Source organism: Gambusia affinis, linkage group LG15 (genome assembly GCF_019740435.1).
Source record: "Gambusia affinis linkage group LG15, SWU_Gaff_1.0, whole genome shotgun sequence".
Classification (NCBI taxonomy): domain Eukaryota; kingdom Metazoa; phylum Chordata; class Actinopteri; order Cyprinodontiformes; family Poeciliidae; genus Gambusia; species Gambusia affinis.
Genome location: NC_057882.1, coordinates 4,345,416 through 4,372,705, shown reverse-complemented (window position 1 = coordinate 4,372,705; position 27,290 = coordinate 4,345,416). Strand labels below are relative to the sequence as shown.

General features: G+C 39.4%; 1 protein-coding gene across 3 annotated transcripts; it reads left to right on the top strand.

Moving 5' to 3' along the window:
• Positions 1–135: 135 nt before the first annotated feature.
• On the top strand, positions 136–27,067 carry rabep1 (rabaptin, RAB GTPase binding effector protein 1). 3 transcript variants are annotated; one of them, XM_044141018.1, is made up of 19 exons: positions 136–303; positions 4,067–4,195; positions 4,541–4,744; positions 5,077–5,237; positions 5,615–5,734; positions 6,257–6,392; positions 6,715–6,893; positions 9,577–9,684; positions 11,306–11,767; positions 12,461–12,565; positions 12,736–12,852; positions 14,206–14,304; positions 15,322–15,462; positions 16,091–16,280; positions 16,407–16,418; positions 17,462–17,517; positions 25,472–25,570; positions 25,718–25,834; positions 26,002–27,067. In XM_044141018.1, exons 1-19 carry the CDS (start codon positions 258–260, stop codon positions 26,101–26,103), a joined length of 2,583 nt encoding a protein of 860 aa, XP_043996953.1. In that variant the 5' UTR covers positions 136–257; the 3' UTR covers positions 26,104–27,067. The 3 variants fall into 3 exon arrangements, with proteins under 3 accessions (XP_043996953.1, XP_043996954.1, XP_043996955.1); XM_044141019.1 differs by lacking the exon at positions 16,407–16,418 and having other exon boundaries at positions 137–303; XM_044141020.1 differs by lacking the exons at positions 136–303; positions 16,407–16,418 and adding an exon at positions 2,464–2,557.
• The last annotated feature ends 223 nt before the right edge of the window (positions 27,068–27,290 follow it).

The window sequence follows — 27,290 nt, the reverse complement described above, 5'->3', positions numbered from 1 at the left end:
TTACGATTATTAGAGACATTTAAAAAAATGGCTGAATTTATTTTTCTTAATTGGTCTTTTCTTAAACGTAAATATGCTAACATTTTTAATTAAGTCAAAGCAAAATAGGTTCGTTTTATTTTGAAACTCTAACCAGAAACTCTTCCCTTCCTTCATGTCTAGCTTCACAGCGGGTTGTGATGTTAGCTTGTTTTCTTGGGCGCTCCTAGCTGTTTCCCACGTCTCTGTTAACTACCTGAAGCTTCCCTCAGGAAACCATGGCCGAGGAGGCCGAGGGTTCCCCTTTGTCGTCCCAACATGACGGTAACTGTCCTGTGTTTGACGGCCTTCTCGGGTGGCGGGTGTAGGGGGGAGTGTTGACGGTTGACAGACCCGAAGGCAGCGGCCTCTCCATCCTTGACAACATTAGCCAGTTAGCATCATCAGTGCGACGTGTCACTGGCTCTTATTGAACATTTACTACCACCCACTGTGTGCTCTTACGAACATCACATTAACAATTTCAGTGTTACTAAACATTTAACTGACTCAACAGGTGTTTTATTATCAAATTTACCAACCTATAAACCCAACAGAATGATTTTAGTTACTCTGTACCACCACTCTCTCTAGCTGCTGTTTAGCTGTAAGCTTTATCTACTTAGACCAATTTGATCTAAATGTCGATTTTGTTCCTGAATTTTAAGCCTACCATGCAGTTTTGGTGGGTGATATCAGCCAGATGTAAAGTTCTGCGTATGTAGGATTGGACTTCCATGTGAGGCTGAATGATTCACCTGCTCATTGTATTTGTTTTGCAAGACAGCCAACTCTTCTATATTTGAGTAAGCAGTGGTTATGTTATCGATGTCACTAATAGTAAAGTTTATCATTGAATTTCTCATAATTTTCAGTCTTTGTTTAGCCACACTGAATTTCATAAAAGCATCCAATCCTCTACAATTGCGATCTGCAGACATTCTTTATCAATTTTGATGCTAATGTTGCTAAACATACCCTTAGAAATGTGTGCCAACCTCAGCTAGATAACGAAAATAATGAGACAGTCATAAAAAGAGCTGCATAATCAGTAGGATATCATTGCAGTATCAATATTGCATCAATAATGGACTAAGTGCAGTAGGTAGGCTGGAGTAGCAGTTCCCTAAGATGTGGTTGCTGGTATGCAAGTGTGAGAGGGCTTACGATCCAATTGAGCAGATAACCTAAATACCAAAAAATAGAAACAAAAAAGCAAAAATTTTATAAAAGACATAGAAAAACAGGCCTAGAATTTATAAAATTGGTTAATATATTGGCTCATGATAATGATAATGTTGCTGTCATACCTCTTTTTAACTGCTTGTTTGCACAACAAGGAGACAGGGTCATAAGCCTCTTACATTTTTTGTTTTGTGGGTCTGAAGCTGGAAAGCATTGCAGAATTTCACACGCCTTACATAAAAGGTCTGATTGCAAATATTATATTTGGACGCTTGTTCCAAATTTTCCTGTGTTTTGTGCCCATATCTGATATAGATTTTCAATATTTGACATTACTATTGTAATGTCAATTCTTTGTGCACAGATACCTGGCCAAGAAAGCTGATTCTGTTATAAATGTGCCAGTCCTTTAGTGTAAAACTCAGTGTTTACTTGTAATGACTTCTGGTGTTCCTCTTTGTGATTCGTAATTTCCTTATTTTTTTCCTAAATTAAAAGTAATCTCTGACTGAAACGGTTACAAGATTGACCTTAATGTCATTTTTTCTTTATTTGCCCCCCTTACAATTTTTTTGTTTTCACATTTAAATCTTTCCAACCATCCAGCTATTTTTGAATACAAAAAAGAAGTTTTTATGTTATAATGCAGTTCATTAAGGGATAAAGCTAGCCCTATGTGAAAATGTATATGCTACTAATCTGGAAAGGATTTCCAGTTCATCACAGGTCAAGGCAGAAAATCACAGGTAAAGGTAATTTAGAGATATCTTTCAAACTAACAGTTATGTTTCTGGATTGTGGGAGGAAGCCAGAGTACCCGGAGTGCATCCACAGGAAGAAAAACATGCAAACTCAACGACTGATAATTTCCAAACATGATGAGGAAGGAGAAATAGCAACACTGGTGCTGACCTTTTAAACTTCAATGCATGACTAAATACTGGTGTTTTTATATATATACTAACAATATTTCACTGGATTAAAAAGCTTTAACCAACCTTTGGTTTTAGTCACTCTGATCTACTTAAAAAGTCTTCTGTTTAGTAGACTGAAGGCTACTGGATTTTGTGGTGTTGGCTAGTTAATGTGTTTGTTTAAATTGGTAGTTTTTTTAAAACTACCAATTGCCCCAAGCAGTTGCTGTTACTGCTTGGGGCAGTGGAATTTAACTTTGTGCTTGGAAACACAAGGAATCGATGTGAAAATCCCAGGTTGGAGTTTGCTCAGCTATCACATGACCAGCACCTATCTGCTGCTTGAGGCTCGTAAATGTTTCCATTCGTCTGTCTGCATGTGAGAATGCTGCTGTCTCCCTGCTCGTCCTGCTGGTTTTAAGTGACAGGAATTAAATCAGGTATGAGCCGCTCTTGCTGTAGGAAAAACCTGTGACTGAATGTATTGTCAGGTTGGTTAGGAGAGGACACAGTCTCTGCTCTAGTGTAGGACTGAAGCTAAAACATGTCTTTCTTTTTTTTTTAGATGTTTTAACCTCTCATTCCGATTAATTACAAGATAAATATTTATTATTGTTTGATTTGCAGATGTGAGTCCAGTTAGGAAGACCTCAGGGGTGTGAAGTCATGATGATATTTTGCAATGAGTATATCATGGCTATACAATCAAAGGGCTATCTGCATGTTTTCCCTAACGGAGCTCTACTGTGACTCTTTATTGAATGCCTTTATTTCTTTCAGGCAAATGATCGATTACTTTCATCGATCAACTAAAGGTTAATTGATAAGCAGACATATTCTCCAAAACCCTAGTCTTATTTTGTATCAAGGTTTTTCTTTTACACAAATGGCTAAGTTTTCCATAGCATGCTGAATTTAAAAAAACAAGTACATCATTGTATTTTAGCATTTCTTTTAGTCTAATTTGTTAGATACTGGCCGAATAAACAGAAATTTGTTAAATTTAGACATATTTCTAAAATACAACAACAGAAACCTGAAGGGAAAAATAAAAGATGAAAATTATGAAATATGTGAAACGCTTGTAGATAGGAGGAGGACGGCAGACTTTTCTGTCGACTCCGTGAAAATGTGACATATCTCTACGGTGAAACTTAACAAGTTCGTCGAGTGTCTATATTTAAAAACAAAATTAGATAAAAATGTATTTTGAATCCCACAATGGACTCTGTGGACGATGTCGGTTTCCTATTGTGGGATACCGTCGCCATCTTTAACTCTGTATCGCTTGGGTCTGCTTAAGTTTGGATGACCAGCGGCGCCCTCTGCTGGATGGCGGCCAAACTGCAACACTAAAGGTCTGAGCAGGTGTTGTTAGTTAATTGATTGGAACTAATTTTAATCTGATAAACCATTAATCGACTATTCGATTTAACATCGGTTAGACAGCAAATACACTAATAATGCTTTTTTTTTTAACTGTGTAAATTCAGGCTCTAAAGTGTAATAAATATTTTCAATGGTTTTCTATGCATTTCTCTACTGAGGTTTTCGATTCTGTAAATTATGGGGGGCGGGGGTTGTAATATAAAATCAGGATGGCAGCAACGACAGCCATTGTCTTTATTTTGAAATTAATGGAAAATATTCTGTGGCATTTTTTCACTTAAAATTTTACTGACCCGTTTTTACTTACAGAGTAAGTACTGCCAAATTGTTTAGCAGCTGAAAGAGAGTTTGCTACCTTATAAGAATAAATTATTTATTTTTCTAGTTAAACAACCATATTTTCACAATATTTTGATTTGTTGTCATGTTGATTATGCTGTCTTAAACTCTTGTAAGTAAACAGTTCACTGTTTTCCTCTGTTTTGCTCCATTCTCTGTGGTTACATGCAATCAGCAGCTGACGAACTGTTGTGTGTTTGTTTCCTTCTCTCGTCTTCCAGAGGTGCTTCAGCAGCGTGTGGCGGCTCTGGAGCAGGAGAGGGCCGAGTTCATCCGGCTCAAGCAGCAGCTGGAGGCCGAGTTCAACCAGAAAAGAGCCAAATTCAAAGAGCTGTACCTGACCAAGGAACGTAGGTATCCCAAGATAGTGAAACTAGCTTTACTTTATAAATCATTGACAAGGAAGCACCAAGAATCAGGAACTTAAAGACGGTAGAAGTACATTTGTCTGTGCTGAATAAGGGTTTCCAATGAAAGAGGATTAGGACCAATAAAAAAATAATAATTTTGCAATTTTGATAAAAAAATGTTTAATCTTCTGAAATCAAAAGTCACAATTCCTTTTTTCCAATGGCCCTAATCCTCTTCCATAGTTTCCTGAAGATGCATATGAAGGGGAATAAAAATGTTGTTCTGTTTGTTTAACCCCATTTGTCTTGGATTTTTTCTCATTCGTGTCTTGTCTGATCCCCCAGAGGAACTTAAAAGACAAACCGAGGCCCTGGAGAACTCCCAAAGCGAGCTGAGCGCCACACAGACCCAGCTGTCTCAGGCTCAGTCCGAGATCGAGACCATCAAAGCCGTGGCCACTGTGTCGGAAAACACCAAGCAGGAAGCCATCGACCAGGTCCGCAGCCAATGGCAGGAGGAGGTGGCCTCGCTGCAGGCCATCATGAAAGGTAAACTCAGTGTCTGTTGAACAAATATAGTCCCTTTAATTTTTTTATGAATTGAGTTTGTGGATTATTTATGATTTGTGATATAGTTTTAAATACAGACACTAAAAGTGCTTGTATTGGGAAGGTGTGAATTTTGCAATCGAACTCTGATGCAAACCAAAAAAGTGAAGTGTGGTTACAATGTATTATTCTTATTATCATTCTATTTTATCATTAGTTAAGAAAATAAAGATTTAGTCTGCAATTAAAACTTAATAACAGAACTGTTAATGTTTCTGTTGTTTCACCTTTTACATCTAAACTACATGTTTCTTTTTATTCTCTGTCTGCAGATACAGTTTGTGAATACGAGGTCCAGTTCCACCAGCGCCTGGAGCAGGAGCGAGCCCAGTGGAACCAGTACCGAGAGGCAATGGAGCGGGAGCTGGGCGACTTGAGGCGCCGCCTCACAGAGGGACAGGAGGAGGAGAACCTGGAGGACGAAATGAAGAAGGTAGATAACCAGTCCTCACTCTGAGAACCTTGGCTCCTAAGAGCTCTGACTAGAGGCTTATTTTAAAATTGAAACAGAATACATAAATAAATAAAATTCTGGTTCTTTAAAAAAGTTGAAAAACTCATTAAACTCGAATTTTGAGATAAATGAGAGACTTTCTAGAAAAAAATTGGTAACTTGAGGTTTTCTTGCAAATTTTTGACTCAGAAATTTTCATGTTTTCTAGAAATTTTCTGTGATTTTTCTCAAACTTTCTGAGTTTTATGGGAGAAATTTACTCCTCCTTTTTGTGTGTATTTTTTTTCTGCCTACAACGGCCCTAATACTATGTATTTGTTAGTGAAGTGAGTTTGAAAATGGGTCACTTGTTTCAGGCTCAGGAGGATGCAGAGAAGCTGCGCTCTGTGGTGATGCCCATGGAGCAGGAGATCGCAGCGCTGAAGGCCAAGCTGAGCAGCGCCGAGGACAGGGTGAAGGAGCTGGAGGCGTCCAAGGTCAGTCAGGAATATTTGGTTTTTAAATGATGGCAGTTGCAATGTTTCCTATCATTTCTTTAGATTTAGCTCACGATAGTCCTTTCTTTAATAGGAGGATTATTCATTTCAGTTCAACTAAAAATACATTATTAATCCAAAGAAGAATTAAATATTGTTGGAAATCACATCGTCCAAGTTTTATCAAAGAGTTGTTGTAGATGCTTATTGTTGTGGCCAGTAAGAGTCTCGATTAGTGATGAGTAGTTTTGTAATTTTTAGTGATTCAACCAAGCAAACTGGAACAATAGGTCTTTTTGAGAGGCTGCTGGTATCAAAGAGTCTAATATTATCATTTTTAAGGCCAAGACCTTCAGAAAACCTTGATAATGATAGTCTGAGATCACTTTAAAAGAGTTTTGGCTTCTATTCTGGAAAGCTTTCACCATTAAACACAACATTTGTTTTGTTTTCCAGATTAGAAGATGTGGTTTGTTTGTGTGTGTATATTTATTTATTTATTTACTTACTTATTTTTGGCAGGTGAAGGAGCTGAATCATGTTCTGGAGGCTGAGAAGTCGTGTCGTACGGACCTGGAGATGTATGTGGCTGTGTTGAACACGCAGAAGTCTGTGCTGCAGGAAGATGCAGAGAAACTACGCAAAGAGCTGCATGATGGTTCGTTTCAGGGCTTCCAGTGGAAGCTTTTTGATTAAAAGAAAGCTTAGAAGTAGAAAATGTGTGTAGTATATTTGTTAAATAGAAAATTTGAGACTGAAAAGTATGCCTGCTAACATGTTAGCTCATTCCTTTTTGGATTTTGGAGAATTGTTTTAGATTTTTGTGGCCGGAAAAGTCTCTAGACCAGGTTATACATATGCAGCAACATGGGCAGATACATTTCTCTTGATTGATGTTGTTTCTCTTTAACATGCTAAACTCTAGGAATGTGTTTGAGGTTGAAGGTGCTGCTGATGGTAATCTCCTCTGCGTCTCACAGTGTGTCACAAACTGGAGTTGGAGCGACAGCAGCACAACCAGCTGAAGCAGACGTGGCAGCGGGCCAACGACCAGTTCCTGGAGTCCCAGCGCCTCCTGATGAGGGACATGCAGAGGATAGAGAGCGTGCTGTCCTCCGAACAGCTCCGCCAGGTGGAGGAGATGAAGAAGAAGGACCAGGTACAGCAGCGGTCACTCATCGCTTTGCTGTATGTAGAAGTTTCAGCTTTCCCTTGAGCTCGGTTTGATGGATGGTTTACTTTTGTTTTCCCAAATGAGGTTGGAAGTCGTAAATGACGAAAAAATGCTCCTCGATAAACACGTTGAAACATGACGCGCAAGATCCCGCCCCCAGCTCCATGCTGAAGGTTAAAAATCTGCTCACTGACTACCGTTGGTTTTAGCTGTCAGGTTGCCAACATAGCATGCTAAATGTTAAATGTACTCATGATATATAAAAGAAAAAGGGATGCAGGCCTTTGCTACTAATTGTCAGTATTTTGACAACTAGATAACCAGGTCCAAGGGTATCTCCCATTTCACAGATGAGTGAAAAGTTTTTATAAAAATAAATGGGTGTGGGAGAAAGAAGTAGGTCAGTTATGCTAGCTTGATTTTGATAATCTTAATATGTACGTCTGCTGTCGAATTTGGTGTTTTGGTTCAGTTAAAAAAAAGAGGGAGGCTCAATCCAAGTCCTTGGCAGTTCATCAGTAGAGCAGGGGTTTAAATTAGCTAATCAGCCACTGCTGGGTTCAGACGATCATTTATTAATAATCGCAAAATAAACATCAAGCCTGAAAACATAAAACTGTAATGGACTGAAAAATCTGTTGTTTGTGTTGGAAATGTTTGTCATTTTTTTAAAAATGTGAATCCTGATATGTTACTGGAGCTGTCGTCAGCCAGTTGCTATGGCAACAAGTCTGTGTCACAGCTCACACAGAGAGTGAGGGAAAAGGAAGAGTTTTAGAGGTTTTGAGTTATCTACTATGGTTTTCTGTGTTATTTTTCCCTTTACTGACACACTGCACTAAGTTAGTGATACCTTCATCTCTGGGCTTCATTTTGTTTGGATGGCAAGTAAAGGAATAGTCTTTTTGCCCTCCAGCATTGTGCTCATTAATAAAATGTCTGGATGTAAACAATGACATGTGCAACATGTCTGTAGTTTGGAAAAGTCAGAAATCTGTCAAAGTATCGAACGAGATATTTGAATTTCTAAAAAGTTTACTTTTTACACCAATTTTAAAAGTCAAGTTTATTTGTATAGCACATTTCAGCAACAAGGCAGTTCAAAGTGCTTTACATCATAAAAACATCTTTATGAAACTAACAATATGTATGTAACAATGTATATGTAAGTAAGAGCAAAATCCTTCCAGGTGCATGGCATCTACAACTAGAGGAAACAATTGACCAAACATCCAACAATTCAAACAAATAATGATGGAGAAAAAAGTCTGGAAAAGAACAAATCAGAACTAAAAGAGCTGCTGAGAACTGAGAATGATGCCACCATTCTCAGTTCATTTCCTGCAAAAATAAAAATAAAAAATTGGCAACTTTTTCCTTTAATTAAAATCTTGGATGTTCTTTTTATTATTGAGAAGATTGAGAAAAATGTCAAAAGAAATGTTTGAGTTTTTATTTAGTAAGTACTTTCAACCTGAGTAATTTGGCACATGTTGCAAATTGTTTGGACACTCTGGGCGCTAATTACATTAAAACTACCACTGCTGGAAGCTGACTAAGGAAAAATCAAGGGAATTTTGACATAAAAAAAAAATGTTGAGGGAACCCTGAGTTTGGGTGTTTTTCCATAAGGAAAGCTTTACGGTCACTGTAATCCGAGTAGAGAGGAATCCAACCAGCTGCACTGTGAGTGGATGGAGGAACTGGATCCATCTAACCTACAGCTTCCGGGTCTAAAAGGATTTTTCTTCTAGTGCTCTGATACCACAGGGCACCTTGAGAGGTTTAATGGAGCTCATTTCCCAGCAGACATGGTGCTGCTTTTGGGAACATGCAAGAGGCCAAGACCTCCTTGCTAAACACACGAGGCCATGAGGCTGTCTGGTGTAGAAGTCGAGGTCTTTCTGTCCATTTACTTGCTGTTTTGATTCTCAGTTTGAGGTCATCTTTCAACAACACTGTATTTTTTCTAAATTCAGATTTTATGTTTTTTGACACCCATCACTGTCCACAAGAACTCTTTGAAGAATTTGAATTAATATAAGTTACAACAACATTTAATTTCCCTTTGGGACCAATACTGTATTTTTGCATTTGAATTTTTATTAGTGTTGCATAATTTTTTTTTTGTCAAGTTAATTATAGGGGCTGTAATTAATTAATCACAATTAATCACATTTTAATCAATAACATTTTAGGACTTAACTGATTAATCAGATTAATTGAAATTAATCAATTATTAAAACAATTGTCAACTAGTTTAGTAATCGATCAATTGCTAACTGGAGTGTACAGACTCAAAAAAGGCAATTGGTGAAACAATGTATTCAGAACAGTCATTAAGCCAAAACTATAAGAAAATGTTTACATTTTACATTAAAGATAAAAACACCTAGTTCCATGAACTCTTAAAAAATGAAATACACTCTGTAAATCTTTTATCCAATGGAAAGAGGATTGTGAGAACATTATGCATTATCTAGTAACGTAAAACCCCCTCAGCATCTCTTAATGTTGTTATCTTTGATAGCAGAATTTGTCCAGGCTGATGACCAGATCATATCAGATTATACTCGTTTATCTAATAAACTCACCACTTAGTGAGATTATTGCTGGGAGGGCCAGGAAAATGGGACAAATTCTGATTAAGATCTGTCTTTCTTCCCAGGAGGAGGATGAGAGGGAGAGGCTGAGTCTGGTGAAGGACCTGCAGGAGGACGATGGAGGAGACAACACTGAGCCTCTGGAGGACTTCCTGGGGCTGAGCGTTGAGGAGGTACGTCATGTCATCTGATCCGTCCCCCCGAGACGCACTGCAGCTCGTCTCGGTGTTGCCTCTTGTTCTGTTCCCTGGTGGAAACGTGAGCTTCTTCACCTTCACGCTCTGACCTCACGTGTTTGGTTCCTCACTGCTTTAAACTGAAAACGTCTTTTTACGATTCTTTGTCTCCATCACTGGTTTTATATAAATATGGATCAAAAGTGGAACAAATGAAAGGAGCGAAGAAAAAACTTGGGGTGTTTTCAATTACACAAACACTAAAGAGAATAAACATTGTGATTTACGCTCAGATTATAAATATATAAGACATCTGGGAAATTTTACAGGTCTTTAATAGTTAGTTTTCTGTCGTCATTGTTTTAATTAGCTGAAACTTTGGTTTAAAACTATAAAACTTTCTTTTTAATGGTGAACTTCTGACTCTAGGTCAGCGGTTTAATACTTTGGTTTCAAAAGATTGTTTGAAGTCCTCAAAGTGTTGAAACCTTTTAACGCAGTCTCACTGTGACCAATCGCAAGCCTTGTATGTATTTTGTTGCATCTGTTGTCACTTCTGCCTAATTTCTCAGCATAAAAGATGATACTGCAGCAACTGTCGAGCAACCACAGCGTTCCTCTGATAGGATGTGCAAAAACCAAGAAAGAAAATTGGTCTTAGTAACGGTTCTGCAGAGGAAGTGAAAGTCATTGTGACTCCCAGACAGTTTAAAGAAGGGCAACAGCACTGCAAAATAAGTTGAATTCTTCAGCTGCTGCATGTAACAATGAACTTATGCTGTAAATAATTATTTCTTCCTGAAGCTGCATTTTTATTTCTCAGATATTTTGGGGGGCAGTAGTTTATAGTTCTAGGTAACTTATTAATCAACACTGTATCGCAGTGGGAAATACTACTCAAGTCTGCTTTCAGATATTTATGGAGTGTTAAAAGGGACAAAATTAAATAAATAAATTAACTTCAATAATTTCATGGTTAATCAGAAATTATGCAAAACTCAAATTTTGCATGTTTTTATTCTTCCATTTGAGTTTCTGCTGTTTCTAAAAATATCCCAAATGCTAAAAACGCAAACACTGTTTTTAGGCGCTGCGTTTATTTTTTGTGGTGTGTGGAAGATGAGCCGTTTCAAAGACCTCCAGATTATTAAGTCATAATCGAGGCCAGTGTGTGTTATCTAGTAATCCAAACTGATTACTAGATCAGTAGCCCCAGCACATCTGGTCAGCGGGTTTTACCGCTGTATCCGCTATACAATGGCTGATAGAAAAGACAAGTATTTTGTTGTTGATTTACCACCCAAAACCACTTACTGCATTATTGTTGGTTCTGCAGAAGGCGACACGTCTGCTTTTCAAAGATGTACGGTTGTATAATTGTGCAGCCATTTCTACCTGTGAGTGTAAATATTGACTTGGGGGGCATTGCTAGCAGCAGTTGGATTTAAAGTGCTCATTCTTGGTGTCACATTGTTCCTATTTAACTTCAGTAGCAGTTAAAAAGGTTTCCTAAAAAATATTTTCTCCAGCTTTGCTTCAAAAACTCGGTTGTTTTTTTTATTTAAACTACAAATTTTTATTTCTTATTCTTCTCTTATTTCTTTGTTTTCTCTGTCAGCCTCCGACCAACCACAGCGCTCATGGTTCCATACACTCCTTAGACACTGACATTGTTGCTGGCGGCCCTTTGGACCCCTACAAAGACAACCTGCGGAGGGTCCAGTCGACCGACAGCCTCGGGTCCTCGCTGTCTTCGCAGCAGGGACTCGGCGGACACAACCACAAGGCCAAGTCGGCCAGCAACCTGGACGAATCGGACTTTGGGCCCCTGGTGGGGGCCGACTGCGGCGTGACAGACAGTAGTTTTGGTGAGACCTCGTCCATCGGCTCCATCAAGCTGACGGCAGGTCACTTCCTGCTGACTAAGGACCAGGAGAAAGCGATAAAAGCCATGACGCCAGAGCAGGAGGAGACAGCGTCGCTGCTGTCCAGCATCTCCCACGCTCCGGACACCGCCTACTTACCGCCGTCCGGCTACCGACTCGTCAGCGACACAGAGTGGAACCTGCTGCAGCAAGAGGTGCACAGATTGGTTTTCTGTGCTTTGAGCTCCCAGTTTACTTCCTACCAGTACAGTGAACCCTCTCTTATTTGAAACTCCGCCTTCCTTCCTGTTTTGGAGCATAATCCCAAATTATATGGAATGATAATAACTAAACCTTTGATATTACATAAAATCTCAACAAAAGTAGTTTTGTTGAGATTTTATGTATTTTTCCCAATATGAACTTCAAAAAAAGATAAATACTCAGTTTTTTGTTTTCCCAGAAAAATATTAGGAGTGATTAAAAAATAGATTAGTAGCTTTAGGGAATTCTTGGTGTCATAATGTTCCAAATTATTGGTTGGAATTCATCTATTTGCCTTTTTTCTTTGTTTTTTAGTTAAGCATGTCGAAAATATATTTTTAAAAAAATGCATCTTGGGAAGCTGAAATACCTTGTAATGCTACTTGTGTTTGCAAGGAAGCCATTTTCCTTTGCTGTGATTGGCTGTATTTCCAAGAGCAGAAATAAGGAAGATGTTGGACTTTAGTTCTGCTAATATTTATGCTGAAGGGGACGGGGTCAGACTGTAAAAGAACAGAGGCTTTTGTTAAGTAAAAGATGAGAAGGCTCAGAATGTAGCCTTGAGGAACTCCAGATGTACTGAGTGCTGATCTGGACTGATGATCATTCATGAACATTTTGTTGTCACGTTTTTGTTGAACCAGGTAAAAAACGCTGGCAGGAAGCTCGGCCGACGCTGCGACATGTGCTCCAACTATGAGAAGCAGCTGCAGGCCATTCAAGGACAGGAGGCCGAAACACGAGACCAGGTACGCTGCTCTGCTTTCACTAAAAAAATCCAGATTTCTTTTTTTCTTATTATGAAATCATCATATTTTGCGACCTAATTTATTGTTTATTTTGAAGAAGCATTGGTGTAATTCAACTGAGATGCTTTGTGTTGGAGAAGTCTCCATAGTTTGACTGTTTTTTCTTGCAGGTGAAGAAGCTGCAGGCCATGCTGCGTCAGGCTAACGATCAGCTGGAAAGGACAATGACGGAGAAACAGAGTCTAGAAGAATCAGTAAAAGTAGGAAACGAGGAAACTGATGCTAAGGTATGCATCCTATAAATATAATGAAACCATTAATTGTAATGAATCAATTATTGAAATGATCTCACCTACGTAGAATTTGACTGAAAACAAATAAATCTGTTGAACGTGAAAGGTGAAAAAACACTATTAGTCCAACAGACCTTGTAGGAATTTTTCCAACATTTGTACAATTAAATCAGTTAGTTAAAGTCATAGTTGGCAGATAAGCAAAAAAAAGTTATTCTTAATGAGAATGTGACAAAACACTTCACAGCATTATCTCTGAAGAAAATACAAGACATCTTGAATAACTTTTCTCACATCAGAGAGCTGTAGGTGTCACAAGTGGGAAGAGAGCAGCTTTAAAGCAGGATGAGAGCAGCTGATATTACCTGCATTTCTCGCTAATAACCCCTGAGAACCACCAACATGCCGACTGGTTGTCTGTGACGAAGGATTTTACAGATTCTGCTTTGTTTCGAGTTCATCTCCCAACACCAAAAAACATTCTGTTGCTGCTCTGTCTGATGTGGAAAAGGAAACCATAGAGATAAGAATCTGCAGACGTATCTGCATTACAACATTGTACTGCAAAAAATAACCAAACCAAAGACTTTATAATTGCATGTGTGTTTTGTCTGTTTGTTAGTCAGAAGTTAATTTAAGATGCGTGATAGAGCTGTGGCCAGCCACGAACCTCTGGCTCATTTTCTGCAAGTTTCTGCTGTGCAAAGATCACAATCTGATGACTGCAGTTTATGAAGAAGCATTCATTTCAAGGGAATTTCTATTCATTTTTACATCTTATCTTTATCAGTTGTGTTCAGGGTCATAGCTGATGGTAGGCGTGTTCATTTTCACATTGATAGATGGATAAACATGTAACAAAGCAAACATGACAGCTGAAAGTATCCAACACAAAAGTACTGACAACAAAGATTTATGTGGTGGTTTATCTGGAGAGGAGCAGGAAGTGAGGTGAAAGGCTGTTTCCGGGCACTAACCTGGAGACTTAATGATCTGGCACCCTACCCATGTATTTAAAAGTTCTTTTTGCCAACTCATTCAGCCTGTATTTCAGTACAGGTCAACTACACCTGTGGTATAGAGTGCCTACTGAGAGTTGTCCTATTGACAGATTTCTCCAAGAAAGCAGTTTGTGTTCATTTTACAACAATAATCCACCGACATTGTGATCCATATTGTCCATTATCATGTAGTTGTGGTACTAGCTTCCTGTTTTCAAGTGAGATGCAACGACAGAGTCTTTTTTTGTTTTATTGCCAAAAACGTGCCAGCTATTCTTTGTTTACCTATTTATAGGTTTTATGAGTCTAAATTAGCAGTCTCTTCTGTTTTGATTTATCTTCACAGGTGTCTGCCCTCATGCAGAGAGTCCAGGAATCAGAAGCGCTGCTCAGCACACTACAGCAGGCCTTCAGTGAGGCTAAGAGGAGCACACAGGAGCAGATGGTGAGCAGCGTGTTCAGCTGTTAACGCCACACCGCCTGATGGCTTTATTGTCGGCATATAAAAGATGACAGCCAGCCTGAAAAGCTTCATCAGTTTGTCTTTGTTGATCATTTGCAGCCAAACTCAGCAGCAGCTTGTGGCTCCTGTCTGCTGGTTTTATTACTCCACTTAATCACTGCTTTTCACAACCAACCGATAACAAGACGAGGCTAATGGGTTTATAATATGCTGATTGGACTTTATTGTTAACAATTTTATTTTATTTTATGTTTTCAAAATGTTTTCAAAAAATAAAAGGAGGGCCTATTAGAGAATAAAATGGGAAATTGTATTTATTAATATTATATAAACTTGGAGTGACAAAAAACCCAGAACACTTTCCACAACAACAAAAAACGCAAACAGAAGATGCTTAGTTGAAAACATTTAGTTTTCTTTTGTGATATTAAAAGTATGTATGAATTCTAGTATCTTTAAAGAGTCGCTGTGAATGGGGAAGCTGTGGGCAGGCAGGAGCTCCACTAGCAGTCAGTCTAGCAACAAATTGAAGCTTTGAAGACTGTAGTTGTATGGCAGTCTCATTGGTGTCATAACATTCTAACAGCTCAATTAGACAATAACAGTTAAATCTCCTTTTAACTGTGAATAGAGAGATGCTGGAGTAGGGGATGTGATCCTTACCCACCATAATCATCGAAAGATGGTTTGAACTTCCTCCTCCTCTCTCTGCCTGTTAAGCTCTTCTGGGATTGGTGAGCTTTAGACAGACTATTCAGCTGCTCCAAGTTGTTACAAAAAAAACAACAAAAAAACAACCCAACTTTGGTGCCACAGTTACGGAAATAAAATGAAATAAGATCAAAAATCCTTCCTCCTGAATAGCTGGAAAATCTTTTGTTGTTCATGATGCTTAAGCCTAAAGATACGAGTTTAAATCACACCATAGATGAAAACCAACATCCTGGAGGAAATGATGATCCAAGCAGATGTGAGGAATAATTTTTTCTTCATTTTTAGGCGGTTCTGTTGAAGTCGAGGGAGCAGGTGGCGGATGAGCTAAGCCGACTGCAGAGAGACAACGAGAGCCTGCAGGGTAAACACCGACTGCATCTAGAACTGCAGCAGCAAGAAGACTGGCAGATGCCCAACACTGTGCAGGTACACCTTCAATGCACCTCACAGACTAAATCTGATTTAGTTAATTTACTTAAAAATTAATTATTTAATTGGACTGGTATAGTTCTGCAACTAACAGTTGTTTGAGTAATTGATTATTCTGATGATTAATTGATGAATTGGATAGTATAATTTACACATTCTGCAGATTTTTCATTTAACAGTTTAAGCTATTCGAATATTAGAAGTATTAAAAGATGCACATAAACAAATTATAGTTTTGGCTGTGAATATGTTGGGTTTTTTTTAGCAAATGGCTTTTTTGAGTCTGAACTCTCTATACAGTTAACGATTAATTGATTACTAAATTAGTTAGCAACTATTTCATCAATCGATTAATCACAAATGATTCAATTAAATGTTTCAGCCCATTTCTCCTACAATATAAAAAAAGAGCAGAGGTGAAAAGGCGCAGATGATCCAGTCAGATTTTCTGCTCATGTCCTGAAAATAAATAATTTAACAAATACAAATATAGGAAATATAAAAAGACACAACAACTGCATTGTTAAAACATGTGAAAAATAAACGTGTTGCAACTAGTTCAACCCAAACGTCTCATCTTGAGATTAGAAGCAGTTAAATAGTTCTCAACTGGATTGTTCTGCAGGATCTGCAAGGCCTGGTGCTGCAGTTGCGGGACGACGTTGTGGCGCTGCGGACGGCAGCTGATCACGTGGAGGAGAAGCTAAAAGCTGAGATCCTGTTCTTGAAAGAGCAGATCCAGGCGGAGCAGTGTCTGAAAGAGAACCTGGAAGACACGCTGCAGCTGGAGATCGAGGGCTGCAAGGAGGAGATAGGTGAGAGTCTGTAGCGTAAACGTCAGGCATCCTGCTGTTTTCTGGGCTTTTATTTTAAAAAAAACTCTCCTCTGTTTCTGCTTCTTTTTTTTTTTTTTTTTACCTCCACTGATCATTGTATTACAGACATCTTGGAAGGTATGAAAAGGCTAAACTTAACAGCTTGTGTGTTTTAACAGCACACAGTTTCTTGCAAAATTATTCACAGCCTTTGTACTTTTTCACACTTTCTGTATTTTATATGAAAGATTAGAATAAAGCAGACATAATAGACTCAATTTACTGCAGTTGAACTTTACAATTAGGGATTACTTAAAGTGAAGTCAGGTTGAATACAAATGCATACAATCCTTTTTGATTTTTAAGCAATAAATTCTTTAATTTTGTGACGCATTCATGGATTTCTCACATGAAGTTTGCCGTTTCAATGTGACGACAGAACGTGTTAAAGTTCGATGGGTGTGAAAACGTTTTGCAAGGCACTGTAGTTATCAGACTGAGCATAGCAGGCTTCAAAGCAACGGGCCTTTAGTGTCCTCTGCTGTGAGAAGGTTCACCTCACTGTGTGTTTGACACTTGTACAGGTTTGTTTTACGGTACAATGCAGATGTCTTAAAACCTCCCCTCATTTCTTGGTAATTTCATATTAAGACAGAATTACTAAAACAAATTTGATCAGGAGTTCTGCAGGCTTTCTGGAAAATGCTCAGTTTTTTTCTGCTCTTTTTCTTCAGTTTTATGATTATAATGTCATTTATTTAAGCGAGGGATAATTTAAGACTTTTGCACAGTACCATAGCTTTAGATGTGACTTTTTGTGTATGGATGTATGGATGGATGGATGGATGGATTCAAAACATAACAAATAATTAAAAACTAATAAAACCACTTTTCTGGAAACATCTGAAGTCTCAAACCTTTTTTTGCTAAAATAACCAAGTAGGTTTATACGTTTTTAAAGCAGATTGCCTCTGTTTTCTGAAGGTCTGTCAACTTTAAACCCCAGATTGTGTTGGTGTTGTTTCTCCAGCTCATCCGGTTCTGGAGGTCCGGTCCGTCCGGTAGCGTTTAGCAGCTTGTTGTGTTTGGTCTGTTGGTGTGTTTCTAACAAGCAGAGCTCAAACTAAATAATTCATGGATCAGAACTCCTGACTCTAATGATGCCTCTGCTTTCTCTGCAGCTTCGTTCTCCAGCCTGAAGATGGAGCTAGAGAGGGTTAAAGCAGAGAAGGACAAGGTGAGGTTCCCCCAGCCTCTCTGTGTTAATGTGTTCATCTGTACATCCATCTATTTTTCTGTGACGTGCGGTCAGGGGAGGGAGGTGAGGCAGACCTGTCATCATGGAAAAATAATATATAACTAGAAAATTCCTGAAGAAATTTAACTGGGGCCTGCCAAAGTGTGCCCGTCGGTTTGGACCCAGCGTTGTGATGCTAAGAATTAGCATCAATGCTAAAGAAAGCTGCAATGTAATCAATAGCATGTGGAGAATCACAAGAATGTTAAGTAAGCTGGACATGCAACATTCAGTATGATAAAGTAAGTGTATTAGCTAAAATGAGCAAATATGCTAATGTAAGCATAAATACTTTCAGTAGCATGTGGGGTATCATTAGAATGTTTACTGTCATTTACTTACTCCATTAAGTATACTAAACATGGCTAATAAGTCTGAAAAATAGAAAATAGCTTATTTAAGCTAAAAGGCTAATGCTAATCAACTGCCTTGCTGCGCAAGGCAGTTCCCTAACCTCGGATAAACAGATAATGCAGAATGATATCACTGCACCGCCTGCGGCGGTGCACTGTCCAGAGGGGCATTTTGAGGCTTTTATTTTGAAAATTTCAGTAAGCTTCATATTAAATGCCCACACTAATCCAATGTGTAAGAGTGCTTTGGATAAACCAGTCACATAAAGCCAAAAAACAATTACATGATGAAAAAATACCCAAGGCTTTTATTTTGAAATTTTGTTAAGCTTCATTTGAAAGGGTCAAAGTCATCCCATGTGTAACAGTCATTGGATTAAATCAGTCATATAACGCTCAAAAAAGCAATGACCTGATGTAAAAATTTTCAAGGGCTTTTATTTTGAAATTTTCAGTAAGCTTCATTTCATAGGGCTAGACTCATCCCATGTGTAACAGTGACAGGGTTAAATTAGTTATATACAGCCCATAGCAGCAAGTTTTTCTAAAGGCCAGCTCAGTCCTCCTCTGTTTTAACTGAACTACTAGTTCGAACTACAGTGATGCGTATTTGTAGTCCTCAGCAGCTCTCCCTGCTCTGGGTTCCGTTGCCATGGTAAATAATCCTCTCTGCCAGCTGTGAGTGAGACATCCAGGGGGAGACAATTCTCTGTTTGAGCCAGCCAGTTTGACTAAAAAAGCATTGCAAAAACTGTTTCCGCTCGGGAACCCGTAATACATATTCGAAAACCGTTTGAAGCATATGAGACGGCTATTTGTCGTCTCACATAGTCCCGCCATTTATATCTCTACCTCACTCACAGTATTAACAGCGATGAGATAAAAAAAGTGTGTGCCAAGGTCTGTAATTTTTCAGAAATACATGGAAGTGAATCAGTGAGATCTGTCTGCTACCCTGGCGCATGACTTTGCTCTGAAGCACCTGGAGAGAAAACTGTAAGCGCTAGATAATTTTTGAAAACATTTGACCGGAGCAGGCACGCGTATCAATGTCATGACCAAGTTTGATACCAATCATGCAATATTTGTGAGCGTGAGGCGAGTTAAAAATGATTTGGGGTCAAAATGTCGCTCTGACTCTCACTCTAGCGGAGCGGCCTTCACACTCTGATTTTTCCAAAAATCAAAAACTTTGGGTCGCTTAGAAAGAAGTTGTGGACAAACCATAATACATATTGACGTGCTGTCTTCACTTTAAAAGAGATCACGGACGTATCTACAAAATGAAGTTTGAATGGCGTTTCTACATAAAGTTATGACGACACAGAAAATCCTCAAAAATAGGGTATTTTCAGGATTTACTGGTTGCCTCATCCCCTTGACGACGAGAGATGCACCTGGTGAGCTCGTTAGTGATTTTGGGGTCGTTTTTTGCTTTTTACGTCGCCATGGTAACTCGAATCCCACCAAAAGTAATAGCACACCTCACGGATCGAGCCGCACGCTTTGATACCACTTTTGTGGGTGGGCTCATGAGCGGTACGAGCCGCATTCACGGTGACGGAAGAATAAGTTAAGAATAACTAGAAAATTCCTGAAGAAATTTAACTGGGGCCTGCCAAAGTGTGCCCGTCGGTTTGGACCCAGCGTTCTGATGCTAAGAATTTGCATCCATGCTAAAGAAAGCTGCAATGTAATCAATAGCATGTGGAGAATCACAAGAATGTTAAGTAAGCTGGACATGCAACATTCAGTATGATAAAGCAAGTGTATTAGCTAAAATGAGCAAATATGCTAATGTAAGCATGAATACTTTCAGTAGCATGTGGGGTATCATTAGAATGTTTACTGTCATTTACTTACTCCATTAAGTATACTAAACATGGCTAATAATTCTGAAAAATAGAAAATAGCTTATTTAAGCTAAAAGGCTAATGCTAATGAACTGCCTTGCTGCGCAAGGCAGTTCCCTAACCTCGGATAAACAGATAATGCAGAATGATATCATTGCACCGCTGGAGGCGGTGCAATGAGGCTTTTATTGAGGCTTTTATTTTGAAATTTGCAGTAAGCTTCATATTAAATGCCCACACTAATCCAATGTGTAAGAGTGCTTTGGATAAACCAGTCACATAAAGCCAAAAAGAGCAATTACATGATGTAAAAATTGCCAAAGCTTTTATTTTGAAATTTTTGTTAAGCTTCATTTGAAAGGGTCAATGTCATCCCATGTGTAACAGTCATTGGATTAAATCAGTCATAACGCTCAAAAAAGCAATGACCTGATGTAAAAATTTTCAAGGGCTTTTATTTTGAAATTTTCAGTAAGCTTCATTTCAAAGGGCCAAACTCATCCCATGTGTAACAGTGACAGGGTTAAATGAGTTATATACAGCCCATAGCAGCAAGTTGTTCTAAAGGCCAGCTCAGTCCTCCTCTGTTTTAACTGAACTACTAGTTAGAACTACAGTGATGCGTATTTGTAGTCTAAGCAGCTCTCCCTGCTCTGGGTTCCGTTGCCATGGTAAATAATCCTCTCTGCCAGCTGTGAGTGAGACATCCAGGGGGAGACAATTCTCTGTTTGAGCCAGCCAGTTTGACTAAAAAAAGCATTGCAAACAACTGTTTCCCGTTCGGGAACCGTAATACATATTCAAAAACCGTTTGAAGCATATGAGACGGCTATTTGTCGTCTCACATAGTCCCGCCATTCATATCTCTACCTCACTCACAGTATTAACAGCGATGAGATAAAAAAAGTGTGTGCCAAGGTCTGAAATTTATCAGAAATACATGGAAGTGAATCAGTGAGATCTGTCTGCTACCCTGGTGCATGACTTTGCTCTGAAGCACCTGGAGAGAAAACTGTAAGCGCTAGATAATTTTTGAAAACATTTGACCGGAGCAGGCACGCGTATCAATGTCAGGACCAAGTTTGATACCAATCATGCAATATTTGTGGAGCGTGAGGGCGAGTTAAAAATGATTTGGGGTCAAAATGTCGCCTGACTCTCACTCTAGCGGAGCGGTTTTCACACTCTGATTTTTCCAAAATCAAAAACTTTGGGTCGCTTAGAAAGAAGTTGTGGACAAACCATAATACATATTGACGTGCTGTCTTCACTTTAAAAGAGATCAGACGTATCTACAAAATGAAGTTTGAATGGCGTTTCTACATAAAGTTATGGACACAGAAAATCCTCAAAATAGGGTATTTTCAGGATTTACTGGTTGCCTCATCCCTTGACGACCAGACTTGCACCTGGTGAGCTCAAGTTAGTGATTTTGGGGTCGTTTTTTGCTTTTACGCCGCCATGGTAACTCCAAAGCCCACCAAAAGTAATAGCACACCTCCGGGATCGAGCCGCACGCTTTGATACCACTTTTGTGGGTGGGCTCAAGATGCACGAGCCGCATTCACGGTGACGGAAGAATAAGTTAAGAATAACTAGAAAATTCCTGAAGAAATTTAACTGGGGCCTGCCAAAGTGTGCCCGTCGGTTTGGACCCAGCGTTCTGATGCTAAGAATTTGCATCAATGCTAAAGAAAGCTGCAATGTAATCAATAGAATCAGTAGAATGTTCAGTAAACTGGACATGCACCATTCAGTATGATAAAGTAAGTGTATTAGCTAAATTGAGCAAAAATGCTAATGTTAGCGTGAATGCTCTCAGTAGCATGTGGGATATTATTAGAATGTTCTCTGTAATTTACTTAATTCCTTCAGAATACTAAACATGGCAGATAAGTAAGAAAAATAGGTAATAGCTTATTTAAGCTAAAAGGCTAATGCTAATGAACTGCCTTGCTGCGCAAGGCAGCTCCCTAACCTGAGAGAACCAGATAATGCAGAATGATATCATTGCACCGCCTACGACGGTGCACTATTCAGAGGGGCATATTGAGGCTTTTATTTTGAAATTCGCAGTAAGCTTCATATTAAATGCCCACACTAATCCAGTGTCTAAGAGTGCTTTGGATAAACCAATCACGTCAAGCAAAAATTACTAAATATTTGATGTAAAAATTGCCAAGGCTTTTATTTTGAAATTTTCAGTAAGCATCATAAGAAATGGTCAAACTCATCCCATGTGTAACAGTGAATGTGTTAAATCGTTTCTATAATGCTCAAAACACAAGTAGTTCTAAAGGCCAGCTCAGTCCTCCTCTGTAGTAACTGACAGTTCCACCATGTTGTAGTTCTAACCTTCAGTCTTTGTAGTTCTAAAGAGCAGCTCAACTGTCATGAGAATGAAACACAGGGAGAGATGGAATACTAATAGTTTGAAGCAGTTAGTTTTTCTGATCAAAGCAGGCCAAACATATCTTTACCTAAGTGTTGCCAATAGCATGTGGGGTATCATTAGAATGTTTTCTGTAATTGATTTACTCAATTCAGTATATTTAAAATGACTAATAAGTAAGTAAAATAGCTAATAGTTTATTTAAGGTAAAAGTCTTGTCTTAATGATCTGCCTTGCTGCAAGGCAGTTCCCTAACCTGAGAGAAGAATATAAAGCATTCTATTTTATTGCATCGCCTTACGGCGATGCATTAACCTGAGGGCAATATGAAGGCTTTTCTTTTGAAATATAAACATAAGCTTCATATTAAATGCTCACACTAATCCAATGCCTAACAGTGTTTGGGTTAAATTCCTTATTTACTGGCCTAAACAGCCAGTAGTTCTAAATGGAAGCTCTGTTTTAACTGAGTGTTAGTTAGAACTACAGATATGGTGTTCTGATAGTCCTATTTATTATCATTAGGTCAAAGGTTAATGCCATTGCACTGGCTTGCTGCGCAAGCCAGTGCCATAACCTGAGAGGAAAAGATTATATAGGCAGAGACCTAGGCACTGACCTGACAGAGATATTGGGGCTTTTATTGGGAAATTTCCATTAAGCTTTATTTAAAATTGACACATTAATCCTGTGTGTAACAATGGTTTGTAAAAATCAGTTATAAAATGCCCAAAACACAAGTAGTTCTAAAGGCCAGCTCATTCCAGAGTGTCCTCCCATAAATCAGCTGCTCTGGCCTCATGTGTTCCATGGTAAATAATCCTCGCTGCCAGCTGTGAGTGTGACATCGTGGGGGAGACAATTCTCTGTTTGAGCCAGCCAGTTTGACTAAAAAAAGCATTGCAAAAAACTGTTTCCCGTTCGGGAACCGTAATACATATTCGAAAACCGTTTGAAGCATATGAGAGGGCTATTTGTCGTCTCACATAGTCCCGCCATTCATATCTCTACCTCACTCACAGTATTAACAGCGATGAGATAAAAAAAGTGTGTGCCAAGGTCTGTAATTTTTCAGAAATACATGGAAGTGAATCAGTGAGATCTGTCTGCTACCCTGGCGCATGACTTTGCTCTGAAGCACCTGGAGAGAAAACTGTAAGCGCTAGATAATTTTTGAAAACATTTGACCGGAGCAGGCACGCGTATCAATGTCATGACCAAGTTTCATACCAATCATGCAATATTTGTGAGCGTGAGGGCGAGTTAAAAAATGATTTGGGGTCAAAATGTCGCTCTGACTCTCACTCTAGCGGAGCCCTTCACACTCTGATTTTTCCAAAATCAAAAACTTTGGGTCGCTTAGAAAGAAAGAAGTTGTGGACAAACCATAATACATATTGACGTGCTGTCTTCACTTTAAAAGAGATCACGGACGTATCTACAAAATGAAGTTTGAATGGCGTTTCTACATGAAGTTATGACGACACAGAAAATCCTCAAAAATAGGGTATTTTTAAGATTTAGAGGTTGCTTCGTCCCCTTGACGCATTTCAGATTTCACCTGGTGAGCTCGTTAGTGATTTTGGGGTCGTTTTTTGCTTTTTACGTCGCCATGGTAACTCCAAATCCCACCAGAAGTAATAGCACACCTCCCGGGATCGAGCCGCACGTTTTGATACCACTTTTGTGGGTGGGCTCGCAGCGGTACGAGCCGCATTCCGGGTGACGGAAGAATAATAAATAATAATACTTAAAGAGACATTCTATTGGGTGTAGAACAATAGGTGCCTGCCATGCAATGCATGGAGGCAGTGACTGACTTGCTTCGCAAGTCAGCCACTGCTCTCCTTATGCATTGCTATGGGCAGGCCCCAATAAAGAGACATTCTATTGGGTGTAGAACAATAGGTGCCTGCCATGCAATGCATGGAGGCAGTGACTGACTTGCTTCGCAAGTCAGTCACTGCTCTCCTTATGCATTGCTATGGGCAGGCCCCAAAAACATTCTATTGGGTGTAGAACAATAGGTGCCTGCCATGCAATGCATGGAGGCAGTGACTGACTTGCTTCGCAAGTCAGTCACTGCTCTCCTTATGCATTGCTATGGGCAGGCCCCAATGATAAAAAAATTTTATTGCTATTTTCACTCTGTGGTTTGTACTATAAAGTACCTAGTTTTCATTTAGCTTAACCAATTCTGATGATTTTTTTTCTTCAAAATCGCTGAATTTTTGCATTTTCCCATGCAAATGCTTGGAAGTGCAGCCAGTCAGGCAGCAGTAAGTTGAGCCTCACCTTGGATTGATCAACCTCTCTCTAACTGCACTGGCTGCCATTCAATGGGAGCATGTTCCCCTGTCTGTATGTCGCCAATAAAATTGAAAATGTACGTACTGCTTTTCGCTTAGGTATATAATGTACAGTGTCTTTTTGTCACCAACTGTGTGTAACGTGTTTTGTGTGCTGAGGAGCGATCAGAAACCACAGAGAACAGATTCGAGGTGAGGCAGGCAGTTCTCTTGTCTCATGGCAGGGGGCGCTCATGATCCCAGACATTGTGACTCCACAGCTGTAGAGTAAGAGACGGTAACAGCGAGCTAACCATACAGTGAAGCGCGGCGATATATTTGTAGTTTTCTCCTCTTACCACCGCAGTCACTTATTAATAATCGCAAAATTGACATTAGGCCTAAAACCAAACTACTGACACAGACTGAATGTGCTGCTCTTTGTGGGGGAAATATTTGAGTGGATTTTTTTTGTGCCGTTGTCAGTTTCTATGGCAACGAGTCTGCCCGGAGCTGGGCTGATACAGAGAGCGAGAAAGAAGTGGTTTTGAGTTGTACTTTTAACGGTTTCTCCTTTTGCTGTGGAGCACAGCACGAAATTAATAATGTCTACATGTCCAAGTTTGATTGAGTTAACGGAATTATTGTACCGCAGCAGCGCGGCTATGGACAGCATGTAAAAGGATAGTCTTTTAGCCCTCCAGCGTTGTCCGCATGCGCGAAATTTCCTTATGTAAATAATAACATGCAGGGGGTCTATATTTGTAAATATGATTATGATTAAGTCAGTGCCTCACCAGTTATGAACCTCTCCGCACCACTGCTATCTGTACATCCGTCCGTCCATCCATCCACCCATCCATCCATCCATCCATCCATCCATCCACCCACCTATCCTCTATCCATCCTTCCAAGTTTGTAATATTGATGTTTTAAATGTGCAGTAGGGCTGTGATTGGGCCAGTGTGTCCTCCTGACCCTCTGATGTCATCATGTTTGTTTTTGCAGCTACAGAGCTGTTTAGCAGAGAAGACTGAGACACTGGACAGCCTCCAGGCCGTGAAGATGAGCCTGGAGCAGCAGCTCAGAGAACTCGCCACTGCAAAGGTTTGTGCTGCTGTTACATCCAACTCATGACATGTTGGGGAAAAACATTTGTTAGTAATTGAACAAACTGAATATTCTGAATGAAACTGGTGAAATATGAAGCCTTTTGTGCCTGTTTTCCATTTATCCTGTGTGTTCCTACCATAGAGTGCATTAGAAAGTCAAGTTCTGGACGAGAAAGACAAAGCCCAGCGGCTGCAGACTGAGCTGGACGTTAGTGAGCAGGTCCAGAAGGACTTTGTCAAGCTTTCTCAGACGCTTCAGGTAACCAGAGACTGTTTAGTTCATGCACCGCTTTGCCTGTTAGTGAGTTTTCAGATTTCTACTCACCTCCCCCCACTGAATCTCACACAGTTTTCTTGAAGTGGCTAGGAACCGAGATCCAGACAGAAATGATGAAATCAGAATTGGCGTTTGTTTTTTGTCCGCAGGTCCAGCTGGAGCGAATACGACAGGCGGAGTCCCTGGATCGGATCAAAGTAATCCTGAACGACACCAACCTGACCGACATCAACCAGCTTCCAGAGACATGATGGCCTCAGACCGGAGACTGGGTTCAGTTTGGCTTCCCTCTCAGCCCCTCCCACCGACCCGCTAACGTTATTATCCGACCCGTAACCACACTGGAAGAATTTGGAATGACAGGAAATCCCGGCTGTCTGTGTACATTTCAAGGTTCGGATGGAATAATGAAGAAGAACACTACTAAAACGTGTAAATAATTGAATGTGTGACTGTGGATTGAGAGGCTGGAAGCCTCTCTCTGTGTGATGGGGGCTCTGCCTGTGTCATGTTTCTACTGTAGATACGACTGTCTGTATTAGCTCAACCAAAAACAAAGGTTTGTCGTCCTCTAATGCACTTTTCATCTCTCCGTCTCCCTCTGTGCTCAAGGCGATTGATAATTGCTTCTTTAATCCACTCACTTGTCATTCTTTTGTCTTTTTCTCTGCCCCCTTGAAACAAATAATGAAGGATGAGAAATACTTGCACAAACTTCAACTGGGATAAAAGGATCATAATGCAACCAATAGCTTCTATTTCTTTAAGTATTTCCTGTTTTCGGTCCTCATATTGTCTAACAAAAGTGTTTCATCCTTAAGAGCTTGTGTGGAACACTTTCACATCTGAATTTGTGGGCTTTAGTTTTCACCCTGACAGTCAGAAAACACTATTTAACTCCAGGAACACTTAGAGAAGGAAAATAAAAAAGAAACAATGAGACATTGTAATAGGATAGAATGGATTTTAACTTGCTTCTGTTATGGTTTCCTTTTTTTCAGGTATTTCTTGACCTCATGATCTTAATGTCTTTTTGAAGATCTTAAATGTTAGTGGGCAGAAGAAGTGGATTCTTAACGAGCTGTTTTCTCTCTTCCTCCCCCCTCCCTCCTCTGGCTGCTTGTCTTCACTAAACTGTCATGAAATGGTTCGTCTGTCACTACGAGAACTTCTGTTGTCTGTGAACTGATTTGAATTAAATGACCTCAAAAAGTTTCAGAGTTCATTCCTATGTGGAGTAACGGGTTTCTATACATTTAGAAAAACCAGGAAAATTACAAATGTAACATTTCTTAACATCAACCATCTCATTTATGATAATAGAGGTGAGAACTTTGGATGTGTTGGTTTTGTTTCCATAAAATTAACTCAATACTCACCTGCTTACCAGCTCACACTGCAGCACACTTACAAGTAAAAGTGTTATAATCAGAAACGT